We start from the raw sequence: 13,928 nt of genomic DNA, 5'->3' as shown, positions 1-13,928 counted from the left end.
TTTCCTCACTGTTCTGAGTAAGATTTAAGCATGACAGGCAGCATCCTGGTGGTCTCATCAGCTCACCCTCTCCCGAGGCAGGCAGTGTTGCCCCAGAGCCTCCAGGGAGTACAGGACAGATGTCAGCACCATCAGAGTAACTGAGGCAGAGTGGTCTTTTGCTCTCTAATGCTTGTCTTTTTCTTTTTTTTCTTGTATATTTTAAGAGACAGCTGGAATATATTTCAAGTGTGTTGTTTGGAATAGTATTTCATGTTGATAAAGCTGGGTTTGAGTTTAACACTCTTATTTTTGTCCTAGCTGAAAGGCCTAAGTACACATTTGATTTCTCAGAAGAGGACGACGACGATGCCGATGATGACGATGACAATAATGATTTAGAGGAATTGAAAGTTAAAGCATCTCCCATAACAAATGATGGAGAAGATGAATTTGTCCCTTCAGATGGCCTAGATAAAGATGAATATACGTTTTCACCAGGCAAATCCAAAGCTAGTCCAGAGTGAGTAACACAGCAACTGCTGTTCAGCTATATGGTGCAGCTAGGTGTCGGGACATCTGCAGCGATCTTACAGTCAGCTCCATCCCAGGTCAGGTCCTTCTCATGAAGTAATATATCTGCTTAATATTACAGCTGTTTACATAACCGTTGCTATAGTTTAGAGCACGGGTTGGCAGATTTTTTCCATAAAGGGCTGGATAGTAAATATTTTAGGCTTTGCAGGCCATATGGTCTCTGTTGCAACTACTCAGTGCTGCCCTTGGAGCAGGAAAGCAGCCGTAAGTGATACGTAAGGGAATGAGCGTAGCTGTGTTCCGGTAAAATGTTGTTTACAAAATTAGGCAGCAGGCATACGGGACACAGCTTGACCACTCCTGGTTCAGAGAAGAGTTATTAAATCTTTAGAATTGAGAGGTTTAATTTTCCTCCCTAGCTTTGGCCTTGATTTTTTTCTTGCCTCTGGTGAGTGTGAACACATAACATGTAGGATGTGAAGTCTGTGAACTATTTCAGATTTTTAAGGAAGTATTTTAACCACAAGCAGTCAAGTATTAGAAGTCAGATTATCGCCTCTTCTGATGGACTTTCTTCTGGGATTTTTGCCAATAATTTACTGATGTTAAATTCTGAAGAGGTTCTGTCAACCATAAAATTTAGTGATATCTTGAATAACTTTAAAGTTTTGCTTTTCTGTTAAATCATTGGTTTGTCTGGTGTCTCTGTGTGTATGCATGCACACTTACACTTATGAGAGAGAAGAAAGGAGTTTGGTTGCCCTGTCTTTAGCAAAGGGAAACAAATGAGAGAACTAAAATTGTGTTCTGTAATTATAATCCTGCAGGACATATTATATATACATTGTCAAAGTTGAAACCAGATACTTACATTATATTGTTGTGTTTAATTTTTCTTTCTATTAGAAAGTCTTCCCATGATAAAGGTCAGGATTACGGGAATCTCTTCTCATTTCCTTCATACTCTCAGAAGTCAGAAGATGGTATGCTCATTTAGTCTTTTTCTTGGTTACTTACGTATTATTGCTATGGATTTTTTTGAGTAAAAAACTTACCTTCATTTTACATTTTCCCCAATGTAATAAGGTTTATTTAGTTTTCCTGAGGTGATTCCCAACTGATTGGTCAAAATCAGCATTATGGAAGCATTTACGTGGAGAAGCAGTTGCAAACGTGTGTGTGTGTGTGTGTGTGTGTGTGTGTAGTGGGGGGAGTGTGAGTGTTTTAAGGAGAGAAAAAAGTATAGACAGAGAAATTCTGGAAGAGCAAAATTTAATTTTCATGGCAATGTGAATGGATATATGACAGCTTTTTTTTAAAGCTACAAGTGTACCAATATGCAGATTTGTTTTACTGAACCCCAGTAGCTGAAAGACTAGAACCTTCATAGAAGCAAATTTAATCAGTGTGTGTACTTTTTTATTGCCTACATTTCTGTGTGTGGAATTTCTAAGGTCAGAACAACCTAGTTACATTTGAGTTACTGTTTTCCATTTTTTAAATACACACATACATGTAGATAGATGCGGTACAGGTTCTATAAGTATTGATAGATATGCATTTTTGAAAGCATGTCAAAACAGCTATATAAAACTTTCACATCCAAGTTGCCATTTTAAGAGTCCCTGTTTTGGTTTGAGTGGGGGAAGGATGGAGGGAGGTATTGATTAATTAAATTGAGTGTAAAAGTAAACTGAAGGTAAGCCTACATGCCTTTTCAATTAACCTTTAATGACGTAAAGTTGATGGGCGTTATTACTGAATTACTGATATTCCTGAAATGGTTAATTAGATGTGTAGATGCTAAAAATAATCACAGTGAGAACTTTTTAATGTCTCATTTTAAAATAAGTCGTATTTATTTTTGAATTGGTCAGTTATGTTTTAAATGATTAGCGTTTGGGACTATTAGGAATTTTTATTACTGTATGCGTTTCTATGTTCTACAACAGAGTAACTTTTTTGAAATATAACATTGTTATATTATTTTCCGCTGTTTGTATACTGTGATATGATCACAAAATAGAAACTTACAAGATCTATTATCTAGCTAAAGAGATGTCATCAGTAAAAAGCATCAGTTTTACTACTAAGTGGTCCTTATAGAATCTCTTTACTGAAAAAAAACCCTGTAATTTTTAGATTCAGCTAAATTTGACAGTAATGAAGAAGATTCTGCTTCTGTCTTTTCACCATCATTTGGTCTGAAACAAACAGAAAAAGTTCCAAGTAAAACAGTAGCTGCTAAGAAGGGTATGTACTTGTATTTGATTTTGTTAAGCATTGCATAAAACATACAGAGACGGTTAAAGGAAACTTAATGTAATTTGAAACTATTTGCACTAGGACTTCAATAGAAAATAGGTATGAAGTATAAATGTGTATGAGGAAAATCCCTCTTGTTTTTTAACCATGTGAGGTAATTATTCAGATGTCTGTAAGACTTCATTTTAAAGCTGCTGTAATTATAACCCCATGCATTGATATGGAAAGACAGCTTTCTGGTAAAGCTGTGCTGTAGTTAGTTGTTGGGTTGTGAAGTAGGCTGAGAGTCTGTGCTGATAGCAGTTGCCTGCCTCAGCTGTGTAGGCCATGCCTTAACTCCTCCCGGGAGCCATCGCTCAGCTCAGTCTGGGCCTCTTGTTGTTTGTGAATCATGCAGCTTTCTTTTCCGTAACCTTAGATTGTTTATGAACAAGTTGGTGGAGTTGATTCATGAATCTGTTACTGGTACTGAGGCACACACCTTGAAGGTCAGTGTTAGTGCTTTGGGTTTAAAAGATAGTCACCACTTACCCAGCAAGTAAATCAACAGTCTGGAGTGTCCCTTCAGGATCTTGGAAGCGCACGGCAGACACCCACCATTGTAGACGCACAGGTGTGCGTGCAGGACAACAGTAAAAGCCCCTGCTGTTCTGAGCACACTGGGGCGGTGGCGACACATTGGCCCTCCAGCCTCTAGCCCCGCCCTGGCCGTGGTCTCTCTCTACTGAGGACTTTCTCTGTTGCTGTGCCCGCCACCCTTTACCCGTGACTGAGGAAAGCTGGTCTGCACGTCTCTCAGGGTTCGTGCCCCTCAGGTTAGCTTGCTCGGGTTTCATGCCAGCTCTCCGCTTCCTCACACGGTGAAGCTTCCAGAGTGATGACAGCTCGACACCCTCCCGTTACCCGGCCCTCTCTTCACCGTCTCGTTCTGCACTGCCTTGCTGTACCTCCCCAGTGGGCACTCCTAACTCGAGGCTTTGCGTTAGGATCAGGTGCGGTCTGCTTCTGGAGAACGCAAACTGAGACGGGCCCTGTAATTCCCCTTTAGGCATCTTTTTATCATCTTGATATGAGCATCTTACAACCACCCTGAGAACTGGGGAGCCCCTTTCCCTCTCTGAACGTGTCAGCCCGTTTGCTTCATCAGGCTGTTCACCCCCATTAGACCTAACGAGTTAGCTTAGCATTAACTGAAAGGCCAGCATGCGCAGCCACTCCTGTCCTGTGGCTCCAGTGCTTCACAGCAGATGGGCTCAGAGGCTGCACGTACCTGACCTACACCCGCCCGGTAGCGTCGCCAGTGCCACCTAACACTGCAGGCCTGGAAACGTCCCAGGAGAAAGGGTCGTCACTGCACCTCCCCACGTGTGGAGCCCGCACTCCTGCCGGGGGCTGCCCCGTGGCTCTAGCGGTAGGAAAGCCCACAGAGCCTGCGGGCCGCTCCTGCTGTTCCAACAAGGGGCCTCACCTTGAGCACCGTGTACTGGATCGCGATCACGTTTTCCGTATAAGGAGCGTGGGTGTTTTTAATAGAAAAGTGTAGTTAATTCAGTACATTCTTTTTTTTCAAATTAGGTTTTACTAATCACACAAGTAAAGGCTGATTTATCAATTTTCATAGACTGTAAATGAAGCAAAGTCTTTAAAAACAAAATTCATCAAAATAAAGGCCTTTGGATCTATTATCCACTTACCTAGAATTTTCATATTTCTTTTCCCATAAAAGTACCAAGTCTGATTTCAACCTCTGAATGGAAGTGAAGTTTCTATTCGTGGTATTTGAGGGTCCCATAATTTTTTTTTCTCTAAAACATTTTAAAAGTTAGAACTTAACATGTGGTTATACTTGGCGTTAGCATTAATGTCTTTTTACTACTGCTTTTTAAAAGTTATTGCTTAATTCATTTTAATGGCCCTTGTTAATTTAAAATATCTCAATTGAATTATCAAAAGGCAAATTATGAAAAATTAAATAAAAACCATTTGTCACGTATGAGCAGTTGTTTGCCTTTACACTGGCACCAAACGGAGAGAAATCATTTTATTATTTAAGGCTACTCAATTTCATATCAGCAGTAAGAAATTCCATCGTTATAGGACTCACTCCAGCTTGAATTGTTGTAAGACTATCACATTGATCTATGAAATGGAAATTTGCTTAATAGGAAAACCATCTTTAGATACAGCCCCCAAGCCCAAGAGAATTCCCAAACAGAAGAAAGTAGAGACTGTAAACTCTGACTCGGATTCCGAATTTGGCGTTCCAAAGAAGACAACAGCACCCAAAGGTGAGGATTATCTTTGTATAACCCTCTAGCATATTCCATGTGGCAAGTGTTTAGTCTCTTCTACTAACTGAATTTAGAGAGACTGGGTACCTCTTTTAAATTGCTTCACTCCTCAGTAAGCAATGTTCTAAGAATCAGTGCTGAATTAGAGTCCAAAGGAAATACAGCAATTTAGTCCACTTTGTTTACAAATCAAGAAACTGAGACTCAAAGAGGTCAAGTAAGTCAGCAACTTGCTACCAAAGAATGGTTCAGAGACCCCCTGCAGCGGACTCCCTGGAAGTGGTTATAAAAGGCAGTGTGGGGGGGGTCCTCATTAAAGTGTGAGACTCCTTGGCGGAGGCTGGAGCGGGGACCCTTAGACCAGAGCCCTGTCCTCATGTGGGAGCTGAAACAGCTGTCCTCAGGGCCCCCGCAAGGGCACAGCACCAGCTCCTCTCCCTGCTGTCTCCTCTTTGCCTCTGGAATCTACGAAGTCCTTAAAGATGCTTAAAAAAATATGTAAGACATGATTTCTCTAAGGGTAGCTGTTCAGTCTTTTGTCCAACTGATAGATACTCTCATCAACGTGTTTATTTCTTAAAGCGTTGGTTGGGTTAAGGAGATACAGACCTACAGGGAACCGAAGGGGCAGAAAAGAAACATAGTGACTAGGGAGGTTGGTACTTAGGCTGTGCATGGTTTGAAACCTTTATAAATTCAGTAGTGCCATCTCATCGATTCATTTGATCAAGTGTGACATCCCAAGACCATTTAGGCTATCTTAACTAGTACAATCAGTCATAGCTCTTAAAGTTTAAAAAATTTAGAATTGCCGTTTACTTTTTCTCTTTCTCTGGCATCACTGTAGGATGGAGAACGTTTGGTGACCGTTTACATGTTACCTTCTCCTCTTCCTCCTCCAGTGATGAGCATGCAAGATTAGGTAGATGAAAAAAAGAATAGGCCGCACGGGGTGACTCTAGTCTGAGAAGGAATATGGATTTGACAGATGGGCTCGTGATTAATACTGGGGAATTGACTGTAGGGCTGTGCTACTTAAAACGGGATATGCAACTGGCTGTCACTGCTGTGTGGCAGGAGAAGTTACAGTAAGCACCCAGACCTTTACAATGTGTGCTAATAAGAAAGTATGTCTTGCTTTTCTAGTAATTCATCTATATTTTTAGAAGTATTGGTCTATGACAAATTAGAAACTAATTTTTTTCATTGCATACAATTTAACACATTCTCTTCTAAGAGATTTTCTTTTCAGGCCAAGTACCACCTGTGCAAAATGCCAAGGTTTCTTTGATGCATTAGGGGTTCGGTCATTAAAGTTTGTCACCAGCACTTTCCAACTAATTTAAATGTATTGGTGAAATACTCCTTACTCATGTCAACCCCAGAACTGAAATGATGCTGACACACTGTTTCTATGTTAATCACAGTAAGAGATCAGGATTGCAGTACCAACTGGGCATGCCAAAGAAGTAAAAGTATAGTAATGCTTTGACACTTTTAATATTGCACTGATTAACCTTGGGAGAAAAACCCCTTTGTATCATTTTAAGGTAAAGGCCGAGGGGCAAAGAAGAGGAAAGCATCTGGCTCTGAAAACGAAGGTGATTATAACCCTGGCAGGAAAACCTCTAGGACAAGCAAGGTAATTAGGAGCATCTTTTTAATGCAGTTTTAAGAATGTTATGTAATTGGCTTAGTTCGCTTGTTACTGTAATGTCTTGTAACAGATTTAAACCTAGCACGTCTTATCCATAGGGGGCTTGTATATGGTTAAAGAATTATCCACGTGTAAAATTTATATAATCGGGACCACCTCTTGGATAAAGGGCAGCATAAATCAGCCTGCTTGAGTCTTCCACGGCCTGCAGTGGCAGAAGTTACATGCTACCCTAAAGTATTACTTTCCAGACCAAATTAAGGCTATTTCTTTTGAACTCGAATTTATTTGACCAGGACTGATTTACTTGAATTCATTTGACCGTGGCTACTTTTCCCAATTTGTCTGACCCTTCTCCAGCAGTACACTATCTCTTTAAGGTAAATTAATAACATCAAATGCCACCCTTTTTTCTCTCTCCCCCTTCCTTTTAAAACTTAAAAAACACGAACAGATGACTTTAGCTCCGTGGTGCTCTCTACACTGACGTTTTCCATCCAGTCATCTGCTGTGACTGTGGCCCATCCTGGTGACCTTCCTCTGCCTTTTATAAACGCTTCCTGCGTGCACTACACATACTGTCCATAAGTCTTATTTTCCTCTTATGAATTGATAGGTACTTACCAATAAGACAACTTGGATTTTAACTCATCTGTGCATTGTGCAGATTTGCTGGGTAACACAAGCTTAGACAGAAATAAGTACTGGTGGTGTCATGAGATCACCAAGGTGGCACATTATCCCTTCATGAAAATGATGAGGTAACTGGCTTCCTGCTTGAGTTAGCGTTGCAGTTCGTATTTCCCAAATATAAGTGAAGTGTGAGGAATAGTAATTCTTTTTAACACTAGTCTTTTTTTTTCCCCCCCCCCAACTTCGGGGTTTTAAATCTCTTAAAAAAAAAAATGTCTAGAAACCGAAGAAAACATCTTTCGATCAGGATTCAGATATGGACATCTTCCCATCAGACTTCACTTCTGAACCACCTTCTCTGCCGCGGACCGGTCGGGCTAGGAAAGAAGTAAAATATTTTGCAGAGTCTGATGAAGAAGAAGATGTTGATTTTGCGATGTTCAATTAGGTGCCCACAGAGCACAGAAAACAGTTTTCAGCAGATAACTTGTGTTGTCCCTTTTGTCTTTTCTGTCTCAAGACTTTTGTACATCTGGCTTATTTTAATGTGACGATGTAATTGACGGTTTTTTATTATTGTGGTAGGCCTTTTAACATTTTGTTCTTACACGTACAGTTTTAGGCTCTTTTTTACTCACTGAGATGTCATGTACTGTCTGATTGGCTTGTAGAATTGTTAGACTGTCGTGCATTAGCACAGATTTTAATTGTCATGATTGACTGATTGCAGACTACAGACCTGCTTTTTGAAATGAAATTTAAACATTAAAAATGGAACTGTGTTCTCCGTCTCTTTACTGAAGGTGAACGTGCAGTAAAAGCTCTCATACACCTTTAAAATAAATATATTTTATTCTTTGCCAGGAGACTCCATGGAAAAAGGTAAACAGTATATGAACATAGAAAGAAGCATTGTTAAACAATTTCAATGTACAAACAGAGCCAGTGAAAGTACATCACAGACTTGCTAATATATCAAAAAAAAAATTTTTCCACTAGTGCTTAAATGAGAACTAAGAAACTGACAGACACTTGGGTCTGTTAACCACTCCACCCCAGCCTCCACTCCGTTCGTAGTGACTGACTGAACCAGGCCAGAGGACGCAGATTCTCTGCCGGTGACTTTGGGGAGGCAACGCGAATCCCCCCAGTATCAAGCGGGAATCAGGAAGGAGGATACAGAGTTAGTTACACGGTGCAGGTGAGAGACCAGCCCGTCATTATCCCATGAAACCTCCCTAATGGCTTGTGACTAGGTAAACAAAAACTTATATTAACACTGAAAAGTGTTTGCCTTGGAGGCTATCATTACTGTAAAAATGTATCTTTTAAAAAAAAATTGTGTAGTTATGTCATTAAACAAGTAATAAACCACTTTTAATTTAAAGTGACACCCACAGTTTAACAAATGACATTTGATACCTGAACTGGCAGTTACACTGATAACAGAATTCTCTTCTGCTAGAGCAGTGAATTTGTCGTATACTTCACTGGGCAACATGAAAGAAAAGATGCGGTCTGAGAGCATCCAGAGAGCAAGGACAAGCTTCTACACTAACTAAAGTAGAACACCTTTAGCCTTATCTTGCCACACCGTACGACAGTCCCATTTCCTTTCCTCGACGTCTTGATCTGCGAAGGCAAGAGTTATCTTTTTGACCCTTTCTTGACATGTACAGTAATCTGTTTCATAACCTTGGTGTCTTGGTTATTTGGAGTATGCAAGACAAAAGGAAAGCACCAAACGTATAGGAGAGAGAGAACAGAGCCATACTTCTGTATGTACAGAGTCTTCAGGAACTTAACCAGGGGTAAGTCATTTTGACTGGGTCTTTGCCATGCAATCTTGAGTGTTCACAGAGGAGAATAGAAGCTTTTAACTGGTTTTCGGTTGCATGAAATGGCTGATTGATTTTTAGAATTTAAAAAGTTTGTACTTCTAGGTAAGTTAGACAGTGAGGGGTATATACTGATACATATGAAAACTTCTTGGTCCTTCTTGAGTTTGAATATATTTTCAGTCCAAAAACTAAGCAGCAGTAAAAATGTTTTTTCCTTGCATTTTAAATCCCAGGAGTGAAGGTACTGGGGAATGTTGGAAGTGGCTAGAAAGTGTCTTATTGCAGCAGTGGTGACTGACCGACACCGCTGTTCTCCACGGAACTGGGCGAGGTGCTGGGACTGTGCTCTGCTGTGTTCCCACTCGAGCTTGGGGTCAAGGGTTCATGTCCTTCAGAATTCTCCAGCATTTCCTGAATGAGAGGGGGCATGGAGCCAGGAATTTCCATTTTCAAGGTAATTACACGTTCTGCACCTTTTCAAAAGAGATCAGAGAAATCTGGTAGAGATACGGAGTCAAGGTGATAACCAGGGAATCAACTTTCATCTACTTTAACAACGGTGGGTGAAAACCGTGCTACTGGGGCCTCCCAGAGGCTCTCCTAATTTGACACCATTAAAACATTTCCACTTCATCTGTAGAAGAGCAGCAGAGATAGGCTGACATACTTAAATGTGACAACTCCACACCTCTGTCAGCTTTAGGAAACAGTATCAGTATATATTTACTCGACAAATTTGCAAAGAGAAGCTCCTGGTAAGAGACCAGAAAGGGTATATCTTGAAGAGAGACGGTGAAAGGAGAGCAGTTCCCCACAAGTGCAGGCAGGGACTTGAGAAACAGACGTGTGGCGAACGAGATCACCCACTCGATGTAGCACCGTGCTGCCCAGGAGGGTGGCCGCTATGTACACGCGAGTGTTTACACCTGCTAGGTTAACTCCCGAAGGAAAAGCGTGCCTCGGCCACATGAGCCCCATCTCAAGGGCCTGAGAGCCACGTGTGGCTGGTGGCCACTGGACGATGCGGGTTACAGAACGTGTCCGCTCTGTTAGCACTGTCCAGCCAGGTACAGGGAGGGGCAGTATGAAGTTCCACAGCCTCGCGGATTTAAAATCGGAGACGGAGGGGATATGGGGATGTATGTATACGTAGAGCTGATTCACTTCGTTATATACAGCGGCAACTAACACACCATTGTAAAGCAATTATACTCCAATAAAGATGTGAAAAAATAAAATCAGAGACGTCACAGTGACAGTGGTCAAGACTGGTGACTTCTACACTTAATCCCAAGCTAGGGATGAACTCAGGGTCTCTTAGAAGGAGCTCAGGAATTGAAACTCCTTGTCAAACACGTTAGCTGTGCTTCTAGGCACTTCCTGAAATGCCGAGTTTGTTCCCTGGCTCACCAGGCCTTCAGGGAAGGGGAGTGACAACCGCATGTCCTGCTCTCACACTCGGCTGCCATGTGGCTCCAGGCACTTCTGTAATTGCTCCAGTCGCCATACTAACTGGAGATCACGAGGGAAAAACTGTTACACCTCTCAGGAAGGCAAGAATCCCTTTGCTTAGAGGTGCAGAAGTTAAATCTGCCTACACACTGAGAGAACGGCTACACTGATGTAACCAGTCACGGTCACCCTAAGCACTACTCATTTTTTCTTGAGGTTTGGGTGTTCGGGAAAAACTGCAATCAAGTTTACACAAACCAGAGCACGTATGGAAAGCGGGAATGAAATGTACAAAACGAGAAACTTAAAATGCCGGTCATGTAGTATGCTCTCTTGGAAACAGTTTTTCTAATCACTCAGTCATCTGAATTTTAAAGCTCTCCTAATCTACTGAGATCACTGAGTAGGGTAAGACTTGAGGTTTTACTGTTTTTAAGGGCAGGTACTATTTAATTCCTTTTGATTCCAATGAGAAATGAATTCCAGAATAATAGCAAAAGGGCAGCTACTATCAAACATCCGCAATCGAAACACAGGGTTTTAAAAAGCAATACAACGTGGTCAGGACCGCAAACCCACCTGGTGGGTGAGTGCAGCGTGGCGGACATACCTTTAGCACTGATGCTGCGGAGATCTGTGATTTTCATGAGGATCTTTGGAAACATGTGAGGCTTGCTGGGTCGTCTCTTTCTGATATAAATTTTTAGTGCTTCCAGCAGTGGTTCTTGTAGCTTATCTACTTTTGTTGGTTCCTCAAGGTCCTGACGGTCTAGATTCCAGGAGTAAGGTATTAATCAGTATCAGGGCAGAAAGAGTTACGCATTTGCAGGCTCGAGTTTCTGCCCAGTTCCCCTCCCTCGGTTCCACTATATCGTAACCTTATTAATTTGATGATTCAGGCACATAAACGAATCTGAAGATGTGTGCAACTGCCTTAAGCAGTGATACTTGAAAATGTCCACATTTTGAAGGCTGGTTGCTTTTGTCCCCGGTAGAGAATTACTTCTCGTGACCAGGAGGTGTCACTACTGAACTGAATTAAAGGAAACCTTGAGCAGGATGGTTAAAAAGGCACAATCAGCCCCCTACTTGATGCCAGTTAACTCGTTAACCACACGTGATTCGGCCTCCCGTGAGCCAGGAGGGGTCACTACAAAGAAGAACCATATTTCACCCGAGACCTCCCAAGGATGGTAGGGGGCCAACACAGTGACTTGTAATCTCAGCCCCTGAAGAGCAAACAGCACACGCAAGTTCCTTGGCTCATCCTAAAAATGTCCCGCGGCAACTTACGTTACAACAGTCTAATCCTACCTTTAAAAAAGCACCTGTGGTAACTGGAGAAATAGCATTTTGGGATTTCAGAGCAGAAAAACCCCAAATGCCTTTATTTAACTAACAAAAATATTGAAAAATGCAACGAACTCTAAGCATGCATGCCCGGCTTTATCCACATGTCCTTTTCCATGCAAACTAACTCCAAAGTGGAGATGAGGAATTTCCCAAAAATTACAAGTGTGAGTTGCTCTTCACGGACCCTCCACGAGGGTTTTCTAGGTGGCGGTACCTCCACAGATCAAGCAGATGGCGCTGAGAAGGCCTGTCTCCGTGTCGTCCATCTCCAGAGGCAGAAGCTGGCCGGCAAAGGTGAACACGAGGTCGGTCAGGGGGCCGAACCCGGCGTTGTGCATCTGGGTTCGATTCAGGGTCAGGCCGTCCGAAAACGTCATGGTGTCTTGCTCTGGGGTATACCTGGTGCAGATTCTCAGAATCTGGAAGAAAACCACCACGTTTGCATCACCAAAGCGAGCCTGGCCCGGCGGCCTCCATCAGATCAGGGCAGGAAATCACGGGAAGATTTCCGAGGAGCTCTGGCAGCACGTGAGTCTCTGCCCACCCCCGCCTTCGGGGTGAACGTCTGTTCCAGCTCTTCCCTCAAAAGACCACAGAAGTCAAAACATGGCTAAAGTTCTTTAGGGGATAATAAATAGGACACAGAATTTGAGAAATATCTGTTTATGCTAAAAGTAATTCATCTGACTCAAATAAACATTTACTGAGTACCTACTTATGTCCCAGGCACTGTGCCAGGTGCTTATAAAAAGAGGAAGAAGATTTTTTTTTTTTTTAAAAGAGCTTACAGTCTACCAAAAAAGAAGGCCACTATTTACCACTTATTAAATGCCTGGTGTATATCAAGCGTTACACGTGCTCTCCATTCAACCTCGTGAAGAACTCGGTGAGGTGAGTATGTTTATTTTATAGACGAGGGGCCGGAGGCTCAGAAAGGCTAAGCTGGGTGCCCAGCGCCACACAGCTGAGATGTGGCTGACTGATGTATTCCAAGTGGGACTCCCGCTGGGATGCCCTGACCACGCAGCCCCAGACGACCGTGACCCACAGAGCAGAAGCAGAGCAAGCAAGGTTGCCAGGGCGCCGGCACAGGCAGAGCTTGGGCACAGCCGGCAGGAAGCCACGGGCAGGCCCACGGACAGGAGGCGGCCGTCAGCTCACCCCAGACGTCTGGTGGGTTTCGCTGGAAAAGCGGCCTGGGCCTCCTGCCACCTCTGCCAGCCCCGCCTGACATGCCCTCGGTCTGTAACCCTGCGGCCCGCGGTCACTGCACCGCCCACTCAACCCCCAGTGCCCGTCAGGGCTCTGCGCACCCGCGGCGCCGATCCGCCCAGAGCCGAAGCGCTGCACCAACCGGGCCTCCACGCTGGACTCTCCCTCGGAGGAAGCCTCAGAGCTGCTGGACAAGTTCACTCCGCCTGGACCCAGCAGGCTGGGGGAGCTGAGAATTTCTCCCAGATGCTCATGTGACTGGGTGTGGTCCCCACGACCGGCAGCCTAGAGGACACTGCCACCAGCGGGTCCGGGGCCCTTCCTGTCCGTCCCATGGCATGGCAGAGGGTCGGCTGGCCCCCTGAGAAAGCCCTGCCCGCTCTCCGCGACCCCACCACGGCTCCCGGAAGAAGAATTTCTGCGGAATCTTGCATTGTCTCAGGGAAGTGCCAGGGGTTTGGGGCAAGGACGCTTCCGGTGGGGAAGCCCTTCCAATCTGATGGGCAGTGTGGGTGCAGGAGCCTCACAGCCACTGGACCACAGCAACCAGGGAGGGGCCGGGCCGCTGCAGGGAAGGGCCAGATGCTCCCGTGCCGTGGCTGTGTCCCCCCAGTCCCCAGGAAGACGCAGACAGGCAGGACTCCAGCGTGGACGCCCCGTGGAGGGAGGCCGTGGCGGCCCTGCTGATGAGAAGGTCTGCTGTCACGC

The 13,928-nt window shown here is 43.8% G+C and overlaps 2 protein-coding genes across 3 annotated transcripts in view; one reads left to right on the top strand and one right to left on the bottom strand.

Moving 5' to 3' along the window:
- The window catches only part of TOP2B (DNA topoisomerase II beta), a 45,942-nt gene extending 37,798 nt beyond the window's left edge, over nt 1-8,144 (top strand). Inside the window, exons 30-35 of one of the 2 annotated variants that reach the window (XM_024738175.1) lie at nt 301-502; nt 1,423-1,499; nt 2,659-2,769; nt 4,947-5,069; nt 6,623-6,714; nt 7,643-8,144. In XM_024738175.1, the coding sequence (XP_024593943.1) occupies nt 301-502; nt 1,423-1,499; nt 2,659-2,769; nt 4,947-5,069; nt 6,623-6,714; nt 7,643-7,810 (773 nt within the window). In that variant the 3' untranslated portion in view covers nt 7,811-8,144. The remainder of the gene's footprint in view (nt 1-300; nt 503-1,422; nt 1,500-2,658; nt 2,770-4,946; nt 5,070-6,622; nt 6,715-7,642) is intronic. The other variant, XM_024738174.1, reaches the window with a different exon arrangement.
- On the bottom strand, nt 8,018-13,654 carry RARB (retinoic acid receptor beta). The gene is made up of 5 exons (XM_024738176.1): nt 13,616-13,654; nt 13,170-13,505; nt 12,223-12,427; nt 11,266-11,424; nt 8,018-9,676 (listed from the first exon to the last, which is right to left on the bottom strand). The coding sequence occupies exons 1-5, from the start codon at nt 13,652-13,654 to the stop codon at nt 9,480-9,482; spliced, it is 936 nt and encodes a 311-aa protein (XP_024593944.1). The 3' UTR covers nt 8,018-9,479.
- Nucleotides 13,655-13,928: the final 274 nt, after the last annotated feature.

The sequence above is a fragment of the Neophocaena asiaeorientalis genome, unplaced genomic scaffold (genome assembly GCF_003031525.2).
Source record: "Neophocaena asiaeorientalis asiaeorientalis breed wild unplaced genomic scaffold, Neophocaena_asiaeorientalis_V1.1 scaffold691, whole genome shotgun sequence".
Taxonomy (NCBI): domain Eukaryota; kingdom Metazoa; phylum Chordata; class Mammalia; order Artiodactyla; family Phocoenidae; genus Neophocaena; species Neophocaena asiaeorientalis.
The sequence above is the reverse complement of the archived record's forward strand: the minus strand, read 5'-3'. Positions and strand labels throughout refer to the sequence as shown.

What these genes read in the sequence shown, in the direction of transcription:
- RARB (XM_024738176.1), bottom strand. Translation starts at nt 13,654, where the DNA reads ATGCAAGATTCCGCAGAAATTCTTCTTCCGGGAGCCGTG. An exon ending in TTCTTCTTCCGGGAGCCGTG is followed by an intron (nt 13,506 to 13,615) that starts GTGGGGTCGCGG and finishes AGTGTCCTCTAG; the next exon opens with GCTGCCGGTCGTGGGGACCA. An exon ending in CCGCAGCATCAGTGCTAAAG is followed by an intron (nt 9,677 to 11,265) that starts GTATGTCCGCCA and finishes TCTTTTGAAAAG; the next exon opens with GTGCAGAACGTGTAATTACC.